This window comes from Apteryx mantelli, chromosome 21 (genome assembly GCF_036417845.1).
Source record: "Apteryx mantelli isolate bAptMan1 chromosome 21, bAptMan1.hap1, whole genome shotgun sequence".
Lineage (NCBI taxonomy): Eukaryota > Metazoa > Chordata > Aves > Apterygiformes > Apterygidae > Apteryx > Apteryx mantelli.
This window is the reverse complement of record NC_089998.1, coordinates 4,933,446-4,954,613: the sequence shown is the minus strand read 5'-3', so window position 1 is coordinate 4,954,613 and position 21,168 is coordinate 4,933,446. Positions and strand designations below refer to the sequence as shown.

General features: G+C 56.0%; 2 protein-coding genes across 2 annotated transcripts; one reads left to right on the top strand and one right to left on the bottom strand.

The window, feature by feature from the left end:
* Window positions 1-1,640: 1,640 nt before the first annotated feature.
* On the top strand, window positions 1,641-7,827 carry CACFD1 (calcium channel flower domain containing 1). The gene is made up of 5 exons (XM_067309113.1): window positions 1,641-1,764; window positions 6,595-6,667; window positions 7,138-7,263; window positions 7,379-7,486; window positions 7,602-7,827. The coding sequence occupies exons 1-5, from the start codon at window positions 1,641-1,643 to the stop codon at window positions 7,690-7,692; spliced, it is 522 nt and encodes a 173-aa protein (XP_067165214.1). The 3' UTR covers window positions 7,693-7,827.
* A 5,274-nt stretch (window positions 7,828-13,101) lies between these two features.
* On the bottom strand, window positions 13,102-18,098 carry SLC2A6 (solute carrier family 2 member 6). The gene is made up of 10 exons (XM_067308939.1): window positions 17,998-18,098; window positions 17,269-17,431; window positions 16,936-17,142; window positions 16,200-16,299; window positions 15,406-15,617; window positions 15,101-15,253; window positions 14,622-14,730; window positions 14,225-14,398; window positions 13,766-13,911; window positions 13,102-13,676 (listed from the first exon to the last, which is right to left on the bottom strand). The coding sequence occupies exons 1-10, from the start codon at window positions 18,096-18,098 to the stop codon at window positions 13,521-13,523; spliced, it is 1,521 nt and encodes a 506-aa protein (XP_067165040.1). The 3' UTR covers window positions 13,102-13,520.
* Between the last annotated feature and the right edge of the window lie 3,070 nt (window positions 18,099-21,168).

The following is a 21,168-nucleotide window of genomic DNA, read 5'->3' as shown; positions in this document are numbered from 1 at the left end:
TTTAACCATATCTCTGCCTTCTTTCAGGTGAATTCTGTGACAACTTTTACAACCACAAAATCTTAATTTTTATCTCTTCTTAATTGTTTTTGTTGGTTAAGCCTGTTTTTTTTTCTCTTGCCAGCCTTCAGATTTATATTCCATTCCTGGAAGAGCTAGAATGTATATTCTTGAAGCTTGGTCTAAGCAAGATCCTTGAGTAGCTGAATGTTTTTGCTATCACATCGCATTGGTTGGATGATACAGGCACTTTTCTGCTTGCAGTATAGGCCTTCATTTTCTAGCATGTCCTTGTCTACCAGGAGATATAATGGCAGTGAAAAAGCATCTTTCTCTTAGTCCTTTTTTTAACCTTTTTGCAAATGGGATCCGTCTTCCTACTCTGTCCTGTATCCCAAATCTCACTGCTATTTATTGTGCCAGGTCAGCTACGCAGAGTCCCTGGTCGGCAGAGATGGGCTCTGAGTTCTGGCTGTATGCTCCATGTTAATTTGCAAACTCTGCAGCTGCTGCCTTTATAAATCAAGAGAATCAAGGCTGTATCCAGCCTGTATCCATTTTTCTGGGTCCCAACAGCTTGCCTCTGGCCTGCAAAGTCCTCCTTCTACTCCTGTTTTCTAGGGAGAAAACCTGATTCCATTGAGATCAAGGAGAGTGTTTTCCTGTTATCCTGAAGGCAGAACTTTGTAACAATTTTCATGCTAAATTCATGTTCATTCAAAAATTCATGTTTCCCTTTCCCCCTAGTGAATACTGGCCACATGGATAACGGCATCTAGTGGTTGGATAGGGGCAGTAGGAGCCAGAGCTCCAGGTTTCTGCTCCTGGCTTTGCCACTGACTTTACTGTGTGACATTAGACAAACCACCTGCTGCTGAAGCAGAAGCTCAGCACTAGGAGAAGTAAAACGGAGTGAAGACAGGTAAGAGACAAGCACAACGTGCTCACATGGGCGAGGGCGTTCAGGACACAACGGTGGCTTTAAGGAACGAGACTCTCGCAATACCTCCCTCTGTGATTTGGGAGAAGCGTTGCAGCTGGGCAGTGATATCAGCCTGGTCAAAGCTTCTGGCGCGTGGTTTCTGTGTTCGGTGCTTGCACGGAGATACGCTCGGGCCTGGCGTGCCCACAGCCTCCCGCTGTGCCGGCACCGGCAGCTGCAAGGAGACGCCTGGACTAGCTGCTCCCTTGGGGCTTCTTGCGCATTCGCGGGGCAGACACGTGCCTTTGGCCCGAGCAGAGCCCATCCGCCCGGCGCACCCGCATGCCGCCCCGCAGCCCTGACGAATACGTAGGCGAAGGGCTCTGCCCACTAGGCTTTTAATGAGAGTGACATCAAAACCCTCCCTGCTGGAGGAGGGGACCCACAATGCAATACGCAGGGAGACGTGGAAGCCGCTTCCAGGGCCGCTGGCATCGCTGCTGCCGGCGCGGACCCTCCTTTGTCAGCCCCGGGGGGCGGCTGGGGCCAGGCCGCGCATGGGCGTGGGGGCAGAGGCCCGGAGGTGGCCTTAGCGGCTGTCCCCTGGTCTTGCCGGAGGGCGACGCGGGAGGGGGCTGCCACCTGGGGAGGGGGGGGGTTCCTGTGCGGCTGGGGCTCAGGTGGGACGCGGGGCGCTGCCCCCTGACCCCCGGGTGCCATGAGCGCCCAGGAGGACCAGTTCCCGGCAGCAGACCCCGGCCCAGCGGATCCCTCCGCCGATGATGGCATGACCTGGTGGTACAGGTGGCTCTGCAGGATTGCCGGGGTCGTCGGGGGCATGTGTGAGTATCCCCTTCCCTCGTGGGCGGAGGCTCCCCCTCGGCTCTGCTCGTGCATGCAAAAGCGTGTGCCGGGGTTCACGCCTGCCCGGCTTTAGGATCATGTTTGTGTGTGTGTGGGAGCACGGAACAATAGTTTGGGGCTGCGGGTTCACACCTGCCCTACGGATGTAGGGTGCTGCGTTTCAGACGGAAGGGAGCCGTGGCACGCCTGGAGCCGGGTGGTTTTAGCGTGCACGCGAGGGATGTGCTGTACACGCTCACTGAACTTGCTGAACTTCGGCACCTGGGAGAAGGGATGTCACTGGGGAGGATCTGCTAATCCTTGGGTTTCTTCTTGGGTAAAACACTCGCTGGGAATGACGGGCAGGAGCCAAAGCCCTGCTCCTGTGGGAGGGCTGTGGGCAGACGAACTGGGTGATGATTTTTAGGGAGCACCAGGCTCAGGTCGTCAGCAGGGTCGGGAGCAGAGCTTGAACAGAGACCACAGGATTTGATTCATCATATGTGTCTATCAGGTGTTTAAGTGTTCCTCCAACATACTTTCTTTCCCCTTTCTGAATGTCAGCGTATGTTTTCTGTTATTGCCGTTGTTAATCGCAGAGGGCCTCGCTGTATTTTTTGAAGGAGGGTAATGAACTTTGCCTGTGTGCTGTGTGTTTCTAAGGAGTTTAGTCTTGGGCGCGCAGGAGAAGGGAGACAGCGTTCAGCAAAGCGAGCCAGCTGCGCTGTGAATTACCTGCCGCTGAAAATTTTTTCCCAGGGAAAGTCTTTGCAACTTTGCCAGGAACGAGCTTGTCCTATGGTGCTGTTCTGCTACATTCTGCGAGGAGATTAATAGCTCTTAAAAGCAGGAGGGACTGTTATGACCACTTAGTCTGATCTCCTGCAGAGCACAAGGTGGAGAATTTCTTCTGCTTCAGGTCCATGACTTCTACTAAAACAAGAATGTTTCTCAGCCAGTACAGTCAGTCCTGATTTATTCCCTCTGCTGCGGCGTTTCGTTTGATCCCTCTCTCTTCCCACCCCCTTTCCACGCCTGGCTCTTGCTCGGGACTTGCCTGCACAGGGCCATGGCGTTTTTGTAGCCGACGTTGGTATCGTAGAGCAGGCTTGTTGCAACCCCTTTTTGTTAGGCTGGTAAAACAGACGCCGCTCTCACTGTTGTGTGCTTTAGCTGCTGAAGTTCTGCAGGTGTGAAAGGATTTCTTAGGACTGCTCTTAAGGGGCAGAACATCCCCGTCCCGCCATGCTTGGCCGGAGGCCCCCTCTGCTTCTGGTCCCGGCAGATGGCCAAGACACCAGCTGCAGCATGTCTCCAGCGCGGGTCCCGACAGAGGGATTTGTGTAGCGGCGCCTTTCCCACGGCCTGTGACTGTAGCCAGAGCCTCGGCACCTTTTCTGTAGCTCTGGCCCATGCACAGCTTAGAGGGACGTGGACAGAGGCCTTGGCAAAGCCCCGAGCTGGAGGGTGAAGAGCTGGAGAGGGTGGCTGGTAGGTCGCGCTGTTAACCTCCAGTGCTGGAACAGCTCAAGAGTGGCTTAAAAGCAGTGCAATTCTTCAAAAACATGTTTTTTTTTCTCTATCTTCAGGTTTATAAGCAGCTGAGTTGTATTTGGATTATTTTCCCAACCTTTTGTTCACAGCTTTGAGAACTCATGACTTATTTTAAATGAAAGCTGAGAGTTTTACATAGTTGAGTGAGTCTGGGAGAAGAAACTTTCAGAGGGAAGAACCAGATTCTTAACAGCACTCCAGGTGATTCGGGAAGTCGGAGAACTTGCTCCGTAGCCCTGGCAGTCTCTCTCCAGGAGGTTTGCGAGGCAGAGAACTGGACAGCTAGAGACACAGATTGCTGCCACAAGTAGGGAAATGGGAGGTGATGGAAAGAGGCAACCTTCCGGTGCTCCATGCTAGTAATGACCCTCTTCACACTGCTCCTTGCCCAGCATCACCCTGTTGCAGCTGGGTGGTGAGCGAAGGGGTGACAGTAATAACCGAGCAAGGCTGGGATCTGCCTCCGGTTTCAGAGCTTGCTGTGAAAGAATAGAGCTCATTTATTAAGTATTTTGGGCAACTGGATCGTGGCTGCTATGAGTATGGATTATGTCTTACAGAAAGCCAAATTCCCTGTAGACAAGAAGAGAAACTTTTTTTAGTGGAGGTGAGCCTGGGAGGTGGCATCTACCACACACAAACACCTGTAGCCCACAACATGCTTAAGATAGAAGGGTCCAAGGGCTGGAGCAGGCGACAAGACGGCCAAGGTTTGGGGCCTGTTTCTGGCTCTTGCACGCGTTGGCTTTGTGACCTTGGCCAAGTCCCTTTTCCACCTTGAGTTCCCTTCTGTAAAAGGATGGTGAGATTCCCCGGCTTTTGTAAAATGCTTTAGGAGCAAAAATAGGTTGCACTGAGGACAGCGACCAGCTGCTTGAAATGAATAAAGTCTTGGGGGAGGGTGCTTTTATCGTTTCCCCCCCCCCCCCATTTTAGCTCCCCGTTACTGTGCTTCCTCAGAGATTCGGCATGGGACAGCAATCAAACAGCAGAAGTGTCTGTCCTCCATAGCTCACGTGCCATCAAGCACTGCCTGAATTTTAAACCTCTTCTGAGGCCTCTGTGTTGCAAAAAGAAGTCTCTGGGCTGGCAGCTCTGTTTGCTTTTGGCTCCTGAGGCAGGAGCTGATCCGGTCCTAGTGGGACAAGGTTGTGCCAGGCTGCTGTGGGGTGCATTGCACCAGGAAGGAGACTGAAGGTCACCAGTCATTATCTCTGTGGCTTTTGGCAACTGCCACAGGGTGCAGTGTTTCTGTGATTGTAAACCTCTGACTCCTTCCCCGCTGGTTGGTGCTCCCGCTCCTTGCCTGCTGATGTAGGGCTTTGCTCAGCTGAGGTTTGCTGGGTCATTAGTCCATTGGCAACCAGGACGATTGCTTAGCTGGGAATCCTGCAAGGACGTTTAGTGCTCAGGGGTGGTTTGGTGGTGTTTGAGGACAAACCAAAACCAAACCCCTGACAAAACAAAACCTCGATTGACTAGATTAAAAAAAAGGAGGTGTTACGTAGGCCAAAATCCTACTTGGAATATAACATGCTGCCTCCCTGGGTTTGCTCTGTAGCTCTCCAAGCCTCTCTGCCCATCACGCTCTGTCGTGCTGCTAAGGAAGGCAGCGATCTGCCCCAGCGGCGGCTGTGTTTCAGGGGTAGTCAAGATGCGGCTGCTTTTGCTACTCTGCTAATTATGAAGTTCTTTAAAGTCACTTAACATTGCTCTTAGGAGTGTGCTTTCCTGTGGGCAGAGCAAGTGTCAGAAGCCTTTGGTGCTCCCCATATGCTCCTCTTCTGTCCGGGGAGTATCCAAGGGTTTGGCAGTCATAGAGAAGAATTAGAAAGCTCTGTATTGTGCCCTACTCTCCATGCTGCCTGCTGCTGCCAGCAATCCTGCTTGCTGTGGCTTTTCCAGCTCTCCAACTTGTTGGGGGATGACTGCAGAGACCACCCTGCTGCCTCAGTTTCTCCCCCGCAGCGTGGGGACGCTGACACCGGCTCCTTTGCGACAGGAGGAGGAAGGTGCCCTTGGAGCATGGTTGTTAATGTGCTCTTTGTCATTTCTGCTCTATCGGCTGGTCCTGTTTTTCTCACGGGATACTCTGAAATACTTTGGGTCCTATAGAACAGTCTTAGAAAGCCTTTAAAAATAACGTTGGTTTGCTGTTTCCTAAAAACAGGAGGCCACTGGCTTGTGGGGTGACCTTAGATTGGTCCCATCGTAGGCCTGCAGCCTCTCTCTGGTCAATAAGGGTAACTACTCTTAAAGCAGCTCTGAGGATTCAGCAGTGACTGCTTGAAAGAAACCTTGCACGCATGTGCCTGCTTTTGGCAGGGCGGCAGGATTGCTCACGGCAGCTCTGCTCTGGGATTCTCTTAGGAAAACATGGGCAGGCATCTAAAATAGCAGAACCCAGGTCGGTCTCGTTCGCAGAGAGAGACACCACTGGTCTTCATTATGCAGCTAAACATCCCCAGCACAGCCTTTAAGGACCATATGATTTTAGCTGGACTGAAATTATTTTTTATTATGCTCTGTTCTTGCACTATATAACAGTGCTCTGCTATTGCACCCTGCTGTTGTTTACCGTGGTCTCAGCTGCTGCCTCAGGCTGAGCCAGTGCCTCCCTGCCCTGCTTCCTCCCCGGCTCGGGTTGCCCGTGGGCAGCGCAGCCTGTTGCTATCCACCGAGGACAAGGCCGGTATCAAGTGCCGGGAACATTTTGCAAGTTTAATGAGGCAGGAAGTAGGTGCCTGCAGCCTCGGCTTGGATGCAGCCGGCGGGTTCCTCTCCTTCATTACAAATTCAGAACTGCTGGAGCTATTTCGGGCCTGGCTTTATCCAGCATCCGCTTACCTTTCTGTTAGAGGAGACCCAAAATCGACTCTTGGTTCTGCCCGTCCCCGGCGGAGTTGCGCAGAGCCTGCAGCATGTGGCCGAGAGCTGAGTTCACCTCCGCCTTATTTATGTGTTGTCCCATATGCCTTTGGTTTGCTCCATGCTGCAGGTCTCTTTTTTGCCAAACTCTTTCCTTTTGCTGGTGCCTGCAGGACCTCCTTGTTCATCCCAGCACAAACCAGTAATTCCTCAGCAAATAAAAACCAGGGTGCTATTTAAGTGATTGCACTTAAAAGCAATGGCAAATCAGCACAGGAGGGTGAAACCGTGACGGGTGCCAGAGCCGGGGGGAACGGCCAGCCCTGCCTGCCGTGCCGCAGCCCCTCTGCCCCCGCGGGTGCACCGGGTTTGTCTTCATGGCCACTCAAAACCTCTTTGCTTTCCAGCCTGTGCCTTTGCTGGCCTCTGGAACTGCATCACCATCAACCCTCTGAACATAGCGGCGGGTGTGTGGATGATGTGAGTAGAGTTTCTTTTCTTTTTTTTTCCTGCTGGGAGAGAGGTTCTGTTAATTGAACACCATTTAGCAAGGATCCGAGCTGCCCTGTTGGGCGACAACTGAAGTGAAACATCCATCTGGCCCTGCAGGAGAGACCAGACCTGTGACTTGTCACGATCTTCTCAGTCGAGGTGGTTGAGACACCGGGTTTACTCTATTCATATTCCTCTTCTCTCCCTACCCCCTTCCCCACCCCTTTTCAGGTAGATACTGGGATGCCCCTATCCAAAATAAATCTGGAGCACCACGGGCCCAGAGTTTGGGAATTAGCAAGGCGGGAGGGAAAGAGCGCAGCGGGTCCCAGCCCCGTCACGCAGGTCTGCCTGTGTCTGAGCATCCGAGCGGCGGGTACCCGTGGGGAAGGGGGGCAGCGCCAGCCCTCGCTCGGGGCCGCGCTGGCGGGGTTAACTCTCGTTCGCTTCCCCTGGAGGCTCAACGCCTTCGTGCTGTTCCTGTGCGAAGCGCCCTTCTGCTGCCAGTTCATCGAATTCGCCAACGCGGTGGCCACGAGGGCGGACAAGCTGCGGCCCTGGCAGAAAGCCGCTTTCTACTGCGGGTGAGGAGGTGACGGCGCGGGGCGGCGCGGCGGGCTGGGGGCGCCGGGGTGGACGAGAGTCCCTGCGCGGCGTGGGGAACAGGGCCGGGCGCTGAGGGTCGTCTCTCTCTTCCAGGATGGCCGTGTTCCCCGTCATGCTCAGCCTGACGCTGACCACGCTCTTTGGCAACGCCGTCGCGTTCGCAGCCGGGGTGCTCTACGGCCTCTCGGCTCTCGGCAAAAAGTGAGAGGGATGCGCGTCTGGTGGGCCTGCAGCGCTCGACGGGGAGGCCTCCGTGCTGGGTGCTGCGCTGCCCTCGGTGGGCGGGCAGAGCTCAGGCTGTCCCTCTTCTCCGCAGGGGAGATGCCATTTCCTACGCCCGGATCCAGCAGCAGAAGCAGATGGATGAAGAGAAGCTCACGGGGGCCATGGAGGGACAGGCTCTGTGAAGCGCACGAGCGCAGGGTAACCTCTCTTGGACACCGAGATGCTGGTGAAGACATGGAGATCCGCTCTGCCCTTCCCTCTTCCCGCTCCCCTTGCTGTTACTCTACGGTTTTCCCGGACACTGCAGCAACTGGAAATCTCAGGGGCTGGGGCGGGCTGTGCCCCCCGCTCACACCAGCAGCCAGGCCTCGGCGTGTTGGCCCCTCTCCCCTCCTCCTCCTCCTCGCCCACTCAGAGGTTTGACCCTGAACCGATATCTCACAGCCCCTTTCCTTTTTTTTCTCCTTTTTCCCCGCAGAGGTGCTGGCCCTTTGAGTGCTGCTTTAGAAGCTAAACATGTAGCCTTTCTTTGGAGTGGCCCCTGGTTAACACCCGGGGCCGTGACGAGCCCGCCGTGTTTTGCTGAGGTGTGATACTCTAATCCGGAGTTTAGCAATACTTGGTGATGCTTAAGCTTGGACTTCTTTCATTGAATAGGTTTTAATATGGGTCCGGTTAGGCCAGGCATTGGAGGCATCGCTGGACTTCCAGCAAAAAACCCACGTGAAGACGATAACCGTCTCTGCAGAGGAGCTGCCAGAAGTTTTGCGGCAGATCTTGATCCCTGTAAAGCACAGTCCCCCCTCCCTCTGCACACAGCTGCAGGCAGTTGCTGCAATTTACTTGAAATGTATGAATTAATTATTTTGTCTTAATAACGGTACTTTTCTTACGCTTCACCCTTTTCCTGGGGGAGAAGTGAGGTTTGCTTTACCTCAGCTGAAAAGGGATAATAATATTCCTTGAGCAAAGCAGGGGCTTTTTGCTGGTGTAGCTAAGGGTTGCAGATGCGAAAGAGGGTCCTTCTGTCACGAGCCGGGACTCTGCTCTGGCATCTGCCCCCGCATCTGCTCCCGCAGCGTGTGGGACCTGCTCTTCGCTGCTGTCCGGTACAGTCTTTCCCTTCGGGCTCGTGTTGTTTGCATCAGTCCTGGGCAAGCTTTGTGTGGGAAGGTGACCCATCCTGCCCTTGCAAACACCGAGCAATCTGTAGCGTTTCAGCGTGGGTGGCAGGTTACAGCCCGGGACATCTTGCTGCTTTATCCAGGCTCCATCAGTGGTGCTCCTGTCAGGTCCTCCGTTTGCTTTGTATCATGCAGACCGGAATGGCTCTCTAATCCAGATCCCCCGCTTCCCATCACGGTCTCTTCTGGGGGAGTTTTAATTTATTTGAATTTACGTGATTGCTTTTTGTTCTGGTTAGGAGAAGGAAGAATAATTTATTTCTAGTTATTTAAATACTTTGGTGCGACTCATTCTCTCTGGACATAGGAGAAGGGAGTGCTCTGTTCCCTATAGTTCAAAGGAATGTCTCATTTAATTTTGGGTGTCTCTCTCTGGACCCAGGGAGAACCCTGGCTGCTGTAACTGAGGTACTGTAAAATCCTATTTCGGTCTTGAGAGTGTTTCTCAGACTTTTGGAAAGCGTCTTTCCCTTTTTCACTCCTCTGTCGTCTTCTGGGCCACTGGCTTGACAGAAGTTTGTTTTCCCCTTCTTCCAGGAGAGAGAAGTGAGAGAAAACAGGCGGTAACTCCTGGATTTGAGGGTTTGTACTCACGCCAGCAATTAAGGCAGTTAGCAGCTGTGGTGAGTACTTGTAGGCGATGCCTACAGCCGGTTCGTACTCCCCTGCTCCGAGAGCTGAGCTCCTGCTGCTGCCTAACACTCCATGGTCCCGTTTGAATCGCTGGGGCACCCGAGGGCTCACGCGCTGCGGCCTGAGAAACGCTGCTGGAGATCGAGGGCTGTTTGTCCGAGGAGGGATCTGTCACCCCGCTGCTCCGTGGCTTTTGAGCAGTGTCGTGTTGGACACTGTCTATATAACCGTGTCCTAAACGTATCTGCATTAGTCGAATGGCACCGAAACAGCCCCGGCAGCGCCTGGGGTGGCCCCGGGGCTGGAGAGAGTGGCTGAGCACCGACGCAGCGTGTGCATTGCAACGGGAGCCCAGAGATCCCTGGAGGTTAGGGGGCTAAGCTGTCAGCTAATGTTGTATGTTGTTTCTTCGGTGGAGTTCAGGGAGGTGTGAAGATTTACACCAGTCAGGAGCGCGGCTTGGGTTTATTTACACGCACAGGCCCTCGCGGCTGGGTGCTGGGGAGCCGCTTTGTGCTAAGCCCCCTTCCCCCAGGCCTCTCTACTGTAATTGCTCCAACACCAGCTTGTCTGGGACGCGCAATAGGCACCGTCAGCCCAGATGCAGCTTGTTTCAATAAAGGCTCCGCTGTTTCCGAGCCACCAGCTCTGGGCTGATCCATGTTGCTGCATGGAGTACGTGGAGCGTTGGCCTTCCTCGTGTGTGTACGTGTGTGTGTGTGGGGGGGGACCACAGCCCCCTGCATTGCTGATGCTTCCTGCAGTAATAGGGTGGTGCAGGAGGAATACACTGCAGTCCCCGGGATACCTCTGAATAAGGCCCGTGGTGAAGCCCGGGTGGGTAACAGCCTCCTTTCTCGGTGAGCCAGCCGTGTCCCTAGGCAATATCTTTACTGGATGGTTAAAGCGCAGAGTGCTGCCTAGTGAACAGGCCATCTGCTTTGATTTCAGGGGGGGTTGGGGGGTTAAGTAGTCTTTAGTAGAGGAATGCTGCAGACTGACGCACGTGCATGTCTTTGGTAGTGACTGCTTTGCGCTGTGAGTAGTTCCACGGTAGCTTTAGTGAAAGGAGATGAAGGGCAAAGCAGAGGCAATAGAGTAACGCTTGCAGTCTGATTTGCACCCGCAGGGAGGAACCGCAGAAATGGGCAGGACCCACGCTGGCTTCATCCGATTGCTGCTGGTCTGTGGTAGTAGGATGATCCTGGGGGATGGCATGTGCAAGTGCTGCTCCTGGTCAGCCTTCACGGTGGATGGGTCAGCTCTGCTCCATTGGCACCTATGGCAGAAGTCCCTTGGACACCAGCAGTTCTGTCATGCTGTGTTTTGCAGCTGCTGGGAGCTAGGCAAGCTCATGATCTGCTTCAGCTCCGCTACTCTCAGCAGGATGCAAAGCTCAGCTCTGTGCTCTGGGCATGCTTTTGTTGAAAATCGGCCTCAGGGCCTCCTCTGTAAGAGCAGAGCTGGAACCTTTGGCCAAAGTGCTAAAAGATACCAGATCTGCTTGATGCCTCTGTGCCCCAACAAGATGTGACTGGAGTCTGTGCTCCAAGAGTGCTGATTCCTGCAGATCCAGCAATATCAGGGTGAGCATGTCTGGAGTGGGGGCTCTTGGGAATTTTGGCTGTCCGTGCCACAGTTGAAACCAAGCCAGATGCTGCTGTCGTTGCAGATGTGGCCTGGTGAAGGATGCATCCTCCCAGCAGAGCCTACAGCATCCGTGGCTTTCAGGATTTACAGTGGTAGTTAGTGGATGGTCTCACTCCAGTGTGGACAAGAGACTATTTTTGCAGAGATAGATAAGACTTTTAGAGTAGTAATATCATAGTAGTTAATAGGCCCCTTCACAGTGCATGGTGGTTATTAATTGTGTTTAGAGGCACCATCGTGGTGCTTGGAGGTGTACAGGAATAAATGAAGTTAAAAGCCCTGCTCTAGTGATTTTACAGTCTCAACCCAATCCCTGCTGATGGTGTCCAGGCTAATCTAAGGGGTCTCTACAGAAGAGGTTCTGGTTGCCAGGTCATGGAAAGGCATCTTGGGAGAATGAGTCAGAAGTTTTATTATGTGAACACTCAAGAGTGGGTGATGCATTGCCTACAGTGAGTTGCTGACACTAAATGTGGAAAGACACCTGCGTCCTGGCTGCAAATGTGCACTTAGAAATGAGCTCTACCACTATTCACCACGTAAGCTGTGCACTTCTTTTCCCCAAGTGCATTTATACAGCATAAAAGTCTTCTGTGTCCCATTTAGTCATGAAAGCGACAGCCCTTGTGCCTGTAAGTCCCACTTCCCTCTGGGGCTCTCCACTGGGTGCAAAGAGAAGAGCGGAAGCTCACTTTATCCTGCGTACCTGGGCCTTGCTGCCCTAGGCAGGAGCTGATTTTGTAATACCAATTGACTCTCTGTGTGTGCAGTGAATAAAAAGACCGTTCTACCTCTGGAAAGAGCCACTGTGATTTCTCAGACTCTAAGTGTTGTAGCAAAAGCCCTCAGACTTTCTGTATGGAAGGAAGGAAGGAGGTCACTCAGAGAATACTTTTCCAATGAGGTTCTCATAGGACGTGAAGAGTCCAACCTCATTTCATACTCAGGCGTTTCCTCTTTAAGCCAAGCCCTGGGAAGCTCAATTCATCCTTATCATTTTTTCCTCAGGAAAAATGTCTGCTGTCTTCAGGGAAGGGTTTCACTTAAGTGAAGATTTCAAGACCTGGTCTGTAGCCACGAGAGATGGGGAATGCTCTAGGACAGGGCTGCTGGAGATCCTGATCTTCTGGAGATCAGTGGGAACCAGAAGCTGTCAAGATCTCTTGAATCAGGCCATACTTAGAAACAGTCGTATTCTAGCCAGGCCTGGACTTTTTTCTAGAAATGGAGCTCAGCTGCAAAAATCAGGCCTAATGCTGAAATTTCTCTGGGGTTTTGATTTTGGCCCATCTCTCCTCTGTCCTTGGCTGCTTTAAATGAGTCCTCTGATAAGGCACATCTTCTCTTAGGTGCTCTCTCTCATGTCCTACTGCAGGGGATCTAAATAGTAATTAGTTTTTCCTGAGCTCTAGACCAGGTATGCTGCGTTACCCCCTGGATTCCTTGTCACAGCAGCTTGACGTGTGCCTGGACTGGGAAGACACAAGCCTATCCACAGGCCCCCAGGGTGCCACCTCCTGTAGCTGTGTTTTACATAGGTTTAGGCTCTAAGGAAAGACCTTAGTGTTGAAGGACACACAGGAGAAGGGGCAAAAGCAATTTGCTACTAACTATGCAGGCAAAATCTCAGAGTGATGGAGGTGGAGGCTCTATGTGCAACTGTGGTGGAGGCATCCACCCTCACTCTTTGTGAGAGAGTAAAACCCTGGGGTGGGAAGGACCTGCCTCAGTACAAAGTATTGTCTGTACCATCTTTCCTACAGTGAATCACTTGCACTAAAGCTGAATGTTTGTCTCTGTTCTCATTCTTTGTTCTGATGTCAAGTTTCTTTGTGAACTGTATTTGGTCTTGTTCATTAGGCTTCTGGTATAATGTGTGTTTTTAGCGTAATAAAATGTGGCAGCTTTTTATATGGAATATCTGGTTCTGCCTCTTTTGAAGTCCTCAGGTGCATAAGACTCACCTGGGAACATGTCAGCAGGCTGCTGTGATCTCCAAGTCGCAATCCTCATCCACCTTGTCTCATCCCACCCACCTGCAGCTCCCTTCTCTGCAAATCAAGGCAACATCCAGTTGGAAGCAAACTATTTTATTTTTGCAACTACATGATGGACTTTTCCCAGAATGGTGGCTACAGCTGTTAACTCTGTTCCAGCCAAGCCCTGGAGCTCTTGGGCTGCTTTGGTGGCTGCTGTGCTAAGGAAGTACAAGGCCTCTTGTCCACAGCCACACGTCTTATCGCTAGGACATCTTTATTTCCAGTCTGGTGCTGGACGCCTGGTCCTATACCTCAGGTTGATGTGCTGCCCAGAGAGCAATGGGTCCTTAGATAGTGTTGAATGACTCAGGAAGAGAAGGTAAAGTTCGAGCTGGTAATTTCTATATCCAAAGCAAGGCAGTCATTGCCACCTACTCCTCTCCCTTTGGAGGGAGCATGATCTTCATGGAGAACTCCAGCTTTCACCTCTAGCAGCACAAAGATTTTTTTCTAGCCCTTAAGCATGCGGGCTGGTGGCCTGGTGCAGCTGGCAGGCAGCAGCTCCTACCTCATGAATGATCTCCGGCCAGTCCGGAAGTAGGACTCAATCTGTTCCAGGGATCTACCTTTGGTTTCTGGAACACAACAGCCTGTAAATAAGAAGTTCCCAGCACAGATGACAGCGAAGAATAGGAATGGCACCTCAAGGCCGAAGTTCTCCTGGAAAGCGGGACAGAAGGCATACATGAGCCGGAGCAGAGGGGGGTCTGATGAGGCACAAGCAGACTTCCCCCCTGGGGCATACCCACCACGACCGGGAGGAAGAATCGGGTCAGCATGAAGGCTGTCAGCCAGCTCACGACGACACAGAGGCCCGATGCCACCCCACGGGCCTTCAGAGGGAGGATTTCCGACATCAGCAACCAGGTGATGGGACCCCAGCCCATGGCATAACCTGGAGGGGAGGAAGGCTAACGTGAGGCTGTTGAGGCTTTAAAGCCCTTTAGGGAGTACAGAAAAGCCCTCTGCAGCCCTGCTCTGGTCCCCTGTCAGTCATTCCCCCATATTCACACTTTGTCAACACCACTGTTCAGAAAGACGGCACCCAAAGATCTTTTGAGAAAGTCTCCCAGAGAAATCTATCTTCCTTCCAACCCTGAGCCCAAACCTCCTCACCCCATATCACCCTGCCCTGGACCAGAAACGTCCCCCCAGGCAGACACCCAGCCCTGTGCTGTGGGTCCCGGGCTTTTGCTCTCTGCACCTACCCATTATGAAGAACATGGTTGCCAGCAGGGGGATGAGGGTGATGTAGTTGGTTGGCTCAGCATCGTGGTTAGCCAAGCTCACCAGGGTCTCATTGGTGGTGGTGCCATTATGAGAAGGTGGCACGAAGTGGATATAGAGCCCCATGGTCAAGTTTGAGGCCAGCATGATTCCGGCTGTGGAGAGATACGACAGCATGGTGGGACTGATGGGAACGCGATCCCCCACTGTGCAATGGCCGAGCTCCTGGGAATGCCTCTGCCCAGGAGCTGAGCCACCGTCAGAGCAAAGAGACCCCCCAGAGTCCTGCATGGCTGAAGTTTCCACTCCTGCATGTCTGCACAGCCCTTGGAAAGCCTTAAAGAGCTTCCCTTGCACGTCAGTGGGAGAGAGACATACCCGATACAAAGAGCAGAATCTTCCTCCCGGCTTTATCCATCGATACAGCAGCAATCGCTACCGAGAAGAGGCGAACCAGGCCGACAAGAGCTGCATCGTACTCTGGTTTCTGCAACGGCAAAATCAGTGGGGAAGCTGAGATGGGAGGTCCAGGGAAACGGCAGGTTTCTACATGTGTTGGCTTAACTCTGGCCGGTGACTTTGTCAAAGCCACACACAGAGGTCCTTTCTTCAACAGGAAGAGACTAGACAAGAGCAGCCTGCAGCTCGGAGGACAGGAACATGGAGCCAGTGGGCCGAGTCCTGCTCCCCATCATCATGCTGCCTTTTGTGGGGTGGGCGCTTGCTACTTGCTGCCAACCAGGTGCTTTAAAAGGGGCTTCAAAGTTGGAGTCTCGGAGCCACCGATGACTTGGAGCATCTGGCAGACATCACTGATGATGGGGCAGTCTGTGCATGGACCAAACCCCAGGGCTCACCAGAATGACAGCTGTTTTCTTGAATATTGACTGCAGGTACACGAGGACGCAGGTGACTCCAGAGAGCTGCTGCAGGAACCTCATCACCACTGCAATCAAGATGGGCTTGTAAATGAAGGGGTCCTTGATCTCTGCACAGGAAATCCGCCGGCTCTAGAGGGGACAAAGCCGGAAAGTTGGGGTGTTAGCAGCCACGAGCATGACTGGGGCACTCAGAAAACAGCTGAGGAGGTGCCAAAAGGAAATGGGATTTTACAGTTTTCATATTACTTCTCCGACATGCTGGGGGTGAGTCCCTTCCTCACCTGCTTCCTCACGCTGTCCTTAATCTGCTCGTACTCCCGGGCATAGTCCGTGTCCTTGCCCCGGAGCCAGCACAGAGACCTCAGGGCTTCATCTTCCTTCCCCTGGGAGAGCAGAAACCGGGGCGAGTTGGGCATGAAGCAGAGCAGGACGATCATTGCGAGCACCGGCACTTCCCCTGCGACGGCCAGCCAGCGCCAGTCCAGGATCAGACCTGGAGGAGCCAGCATGAGGTTAGGAAGGGAGAGCATTTGGGAAAGGATTTCTCGACCTTGCCTCAAGGTGCTCACCCCAACAGCAGAGATATTTAATGAAACTGGGGGAAACCACTACAGAGAAATTTTCCACCTGTTTTTTTTTCCCCTTCAGAAAAAGGAGCATTTTCAGCTGCTGCGAAACATGGGGAAACTTTGAGGAGGCCCCCAAATCATAGAGGATCCAGCTAGAGCAACGTCTCCTGCAGCAGCCAGTGCATGAGCAGGCAGGAGAAGAGAGTGGACGCGCAGATGTTCACTGTGTACCGCTCTTCAGCGCAGGTGAGACCGAGGCCGGTGGGCACAGTGACGGCCATGAGTCCCTGCGAGTTATGGGTCACTGTTCCAGGCACACACGCATGTGGGTTACACATGGGCGATCCTGCCCAGACCAGCCTTGCACACACGTCCTGGTGCTGGTGAGGCCGATTCCTCATGCTCTCACACCCACAATCAACTTGCTGAGAAAGCTGGTAAAAACCACTCCTCTTCCCCAAAGTCCTACAGTGGGCTTCCTACCCTCCGACCGTGGAGATACTTGCCCAGCGCATACAGGATGAGGGAGCCCAGCACGGCCATGATCTGCGGACAGGCGCCCAGCATGCCTCTCACCCCGGGGTGGGAGATCTCCGAGATGTAGACCTGCAGGAGGACAGCACACGCTTACCAGAGCTGCGAACCACAGCTATCGCCAACCATAACGTGTCCTTCAGCACTGCTGCCCCATCGCCGTCCGCCACAGCCGGGGAGACCTGAGCTGCTAGGGCAGCTCGCCCTTCTGGAGTCCGAGCCCAAAGGGGTCAACCCAGGCGCTGCTGGCACGAGGCCATCTTGGCTTCCCTCCCAAGCCCCTTCATCGCGCAGAGCATGGGAGAAATGCTCCGAGCTCTCCACTGGCATCCTCAGACTCCGTTTACTGGAAGGATATGCCCCAGCGTTGCTCAACTCACGCCTTCCTCTCTGCATGCAACGTGAGGTCAGTGCTCGGTAAAAAAGGGAGGAAACAACCGTCAGGAGGAACAGGGCAGGGAACGAGGACCTGCCTTCCACATTCTGCAGCGCGGGGAACGAGCCCAGTGCCACTGTGGCCCTCTCGCAGCCTGCTCACCCTCTGCACGGCAGCTGCCCAGCACGGGATGTCTTTGCTGCCAGAGGACCACGCTTCCCATCCCCAACAGCATGGCCCCAGCCCTGAAGCTCTGCTGATGCCTCCAAAAGGGCTGGAGGCTCAGGTGCCACCTCATCCCACCCCATGCAAAGCCCTGTGAAACTCATTACCGGGATGGAGGCGGACGTCACGCCGCCGGCGTAGCCCGTCAGCACTCGCCCCAGCAGCAGCATCCAGACGCCCTGGGCGCCGCCCATCAAGGCGTATCCCACGGCGGAGGGCACGGCCGAGAACATGATGCTGAGCTTGCGGCCCAGGCGGTCGTTCAGGACCATGGCGCTGAGTCCTCCCGCGGCCGCCCCCAGCGTGAACACCGACTGCGGGCGACACAGAGACGCGGCTCGGTGGGTCGGGGCCGCGAGACGTGGGGGGACCAGCGCCCTCTCCCCGCACACCCGGGCCAGCAGCTTCGTCCCCTTAATGGGGAAAAGCCCCCTTCTTACCCCGAACCAGGATGCTTTATGCGGGTCCAGCTTCAGGGCAGGGACGGGATACGCCTCTAGGACAGGGATCACAGGAGACGGGTAAACCAGGGCAAAACCGAAATTGAAGTTCCCCAGGACAGCGGCAAACACCGCCAGGTAGAGCCGCTTGTTCCGGAGGCTCCTGAGGGAGGGACGGAGCGAGAGGCACGGGTGACGGACGCTCGATCACGCCCCACCGAAGCGCCGGCTCGGTTTTGCAGCTTTGCCCCTCCGCAGCCCGGCCCCGTCTGCCCTTTGCCGAGGCTCCTGCAAGAGCCCGGAGGGTTTTTCCCATGGAAGGGCCCCGTGCAGCTGGCGGGACTTTCTCCGAGCCGGGTGACCCTGCCGCGGGGGGTGAGAGCCGGAGCCGGGCGAGCCCCACCGATGCTTTCCAGCCCGCCGAGCTGTTTCCAGCCAGTCAAACGAGCTGAAAAAAGCAGAAGTCGGAGCTGGGTGGCACCGCAGCCGGCCGGGCACTGGCACGGCAGGGAGGGGGGCTTGCAAAGTCCCCGTGGTCGCCCCCGCGGGAGCCTCAGTCCCCAGGGAGGCTCGGCGACCCCCAGGCGCTGCCCGCGAGCGGCTCTCCCGGGCAGGTGCATCCAGCACCGCGTGCTCCGGGCAGGACGAGACCCCGGCTCGATGCAACAACCGCGGCGAGGAAAGGGGGCCGCGAAGCCGTTTCCCCAGCCCCGCGCCCCCGGCTCTTACTCGAGGTACGCCTTGTCGAGCCTCCCGGCAGCGCTCCCGGGAAAGGTGCGGTACGTGGAGCTCGGTCTCCGCACCAGGGGCTCCCGCGCGCTCGGCTCCATGGTGGTGGTGCGGCGGCGGAGGTGCTGCTCTGCTCCGCTCCGCTCTGCACCCCCGTCCTGCTGCTTCCTCCAGGCGCTGGGAGGAAGAGGCAGCCGAAAGCGAAAGGGGAGAGGCAGCGGCGTTGCTTAATCGGAGAAATCTGTGCCTCGTGGGCTCGCGCCCCGTGAGCTCCTGCGGAGGAAGCTGGCGGGGCCGGAAAACCAGCGGCCAAAGTGCCCCGGGGAAACGCTGGCGCTGCCAGGGCCCCGCCGGGCTCCCACACAGCCCCCCTCGGCCAGCGGTGATGCTCCTCGCAGGATCGTCTCCTTTCCACTGGCAGCAAAGCCTCCTTTCCAGGGCGGCTCCTCTCCCAGTACACGCTGGACGGGCCGAACACGCTTACTTTTCACCGGGGTAAATTGCATCCATGTTGCCTGCTGCACCGGTGAAGGGTTTTCAGCAGACCTGAGAAAGGAAGTCAAGAAACCAGAGGAAGTCAAAGGTGGAGAGCGAAGGAGGGCTGGGGAAGAGGGAGCAGGTGAAGGATATGATGAGCAGGGATGAGGCCGGGAAGGGAGGTCAGCAGCGATCCCACATTGGGAGCAGCTGCTGGGGTGCTCAGGCTTGGAAGGTCGTGTTGCACTGGGGCATTGGTGCTCCAAGGTCTGAGCTCACTGCAGGAGAGGGGGGACTGCAGGCTTGATGCTCCAATTTTATTAATTTTAATTAATCTTTCCCCAAACCACTGCCACGCTCCTCTCTTTTCCATCATTAACCTCAGTCCCCAGCGCTTTCAGGACTGCCTGGGCATTTCCGCACTGCTGAGGCCGTGGGAACCAGAGGGGAAAAGCTGGCCCTGCCGCACGGGATGCGGGGGGAGGCGAAGCTCGGCCCTCCCGGCCTGGGGACGAAGGGCTGGCACGTGTCCTCGCTGTGCTCTTTCCTCCCCGGCGCCGTCTAGTTCCCCTCGTACAACCACCCAGGGCTGCATTTAGTGCCCGGTGGATGCGGGGGTTTTCGGCTGACTCAGGCACTCGGGGCTGTGATTTCTCTGCGGGAAGAAAGGTCACAGAGCGAGGGGACTTCGGGGTGGCAGGCCAGCTCATCCGAGAATTTCCCAGGCAGGGCCTGCGCGGGGATGTCACAGCGGCTCCGCCTGCGCCAGGGAAGCGGCTTTCTCGGCCGCAGCTGATGGTTGCAGCGGGATCCTCCGCAGAGCCAAGATCTGCCAGCAGTGACAAATCCCTCCGTCCCCTCCAGTCCCAGACCTCCTGTCGGGGGTCCCTGGGAAAGGCAGCACGGAAGGCACGGTCGCTCTGCGCAGTGCCTTTACCTGCGGTAAAGCGGCTTTTCGTGGCCGAAGCAGAGGCCGGGAGGAGCCGGGCAATGCCGGCGGCAGGGTGCGGTGCCCGCTGGAGCACGTTTCCGCTGCTGCCCCCAAAGCAGGGGTGATTTGGGAGCTGCAAGCAGTTTGCATCGCCCGAGGGTCCCCTTTGGACACGGGGATCGCCTTTTCGTACCGCATCTCCTCGGAGTGGGTCCGGCGCCGGGACGCTGAGTGCCGCCGTGGCGCTGCCTCCACGCTCCGCTCCTGGGGCCGGGCCTGGCGGGTCCCGCGGGTGACAGCCAAGGCGACGGTGGATCCGTGCCGGGCACCGCGCCGGGGCTTTGTGCGCCTGGTCGCAGGGTCCCTGCCGGGAGCAAATCTGCCGTGCGCCCGTGATGGGAGGAGAGCTCCTTGTGCCGCCCTTGTGAGCCAGCCCGGCCGCGGCAGGACGGCCCCGCGGTCACGGCGGGTCCCAGCGCGTCCACGCCGGGCGCTGCGCCCGTCTGGGTGCATATCCTAAACCTGAAAGTGCCGGGACACAGGAAAAAAGAGAGCAGTGCTCGGTTCCCCCCCGCTTCTATTTGGGGCAGCAAAGCGCGTTGGAGAGGAGCCCTGAGCTGGAGCAGCTGGCTCGCTCTGCAACGCGGAGCGTCATCCAGCTTCTGCGGGGATTTGTCAACTGCTTCGAGCAGGAAATTACTTCGTGTCTTGAAAAAACTCCAAGCACCTGTACGGATGGAAAGCGCACGGGTGCTCGGTGCCGGCGGGCCGCGGGGGGACCCTCGGAGGCGGCGCGGCGGCTGGCGGCGCTCGCTTTCGGCGATGCGCGTGGCACCGCGCCATTCCCGCCCCACGCCGTCCTCAGCTTCCCCGGGGGCTCCCCCGCGCTTTCTGTAGGTCCTACCAAAACACGCAAAGCGGCGGGTGAGATGGAGGAAGATGCCCTGCGTTAGCAGCGTCCGCGGTGGTCTCCGTGCCGGCCGTCGGGAAGCGAAACCGGCTCCTGCCCTGCTGCCCGTCCCGGCCGTGCGTCGTGGGGCTCCAGGCCCTCGAAGGCCAAACGGGTGGAAACAAGGCGCCACTGCGTGAAAACACGGCGAACGGCTCTGGGGCTGGTTTAAAGGGCAGCACGGTTTTGCTGAGAGCCGCTGGCCGGCGTGCGGGAGCGATGCATCGCTCGGCTCCGCAGGCTCTTCCTCCCCCTCCGCCAGCTGCGCGATAGATCACGAACATATGCGAAAAACCACGCTGCATCAAAGCCACTTGGCAGCTTAACTAGCCCAATTCATAAATTAATTTCTGTTCCTCTTGTAAGGGAGAAATCAGTCACTCCTCAAGGCTCTCCATCTCCGTCGCTCATCCGGCCCCATCCTTTCATAAATCTCCCCCTCCAAGTCTGAGCCGGTGATCACCGGGTCAAGGTGCAGCAACGCTCAGCGCCTGCGTCGAGCTCCGCGGACGCGGGGGGTTGGGGCCACCCGGGGGGTGATTTGCCCCGGCGAGCCGGGCAGGTCGGTTTTCTCCGCGTCGCCCTGCCGCGGGTGGCGAGGCCGTGGCAGAGCCGGCGCTCCGCTTTGCTGCGAGCGGGGAGCGAAGCTGGTGCTGTGGCCCCATGCGAAACGCGGCGGGCAGCACGCGACGGGTTTCGGGGGGTGCATGGCCCGGGACACGCGGGGACGGCAACACCCGTCCGGTCCTTGACGGAGCTTTCGAGGGGGCCGCGGCTTTGCAAAACGGTGATTTGCAAAATGGGGCTTTGCAAA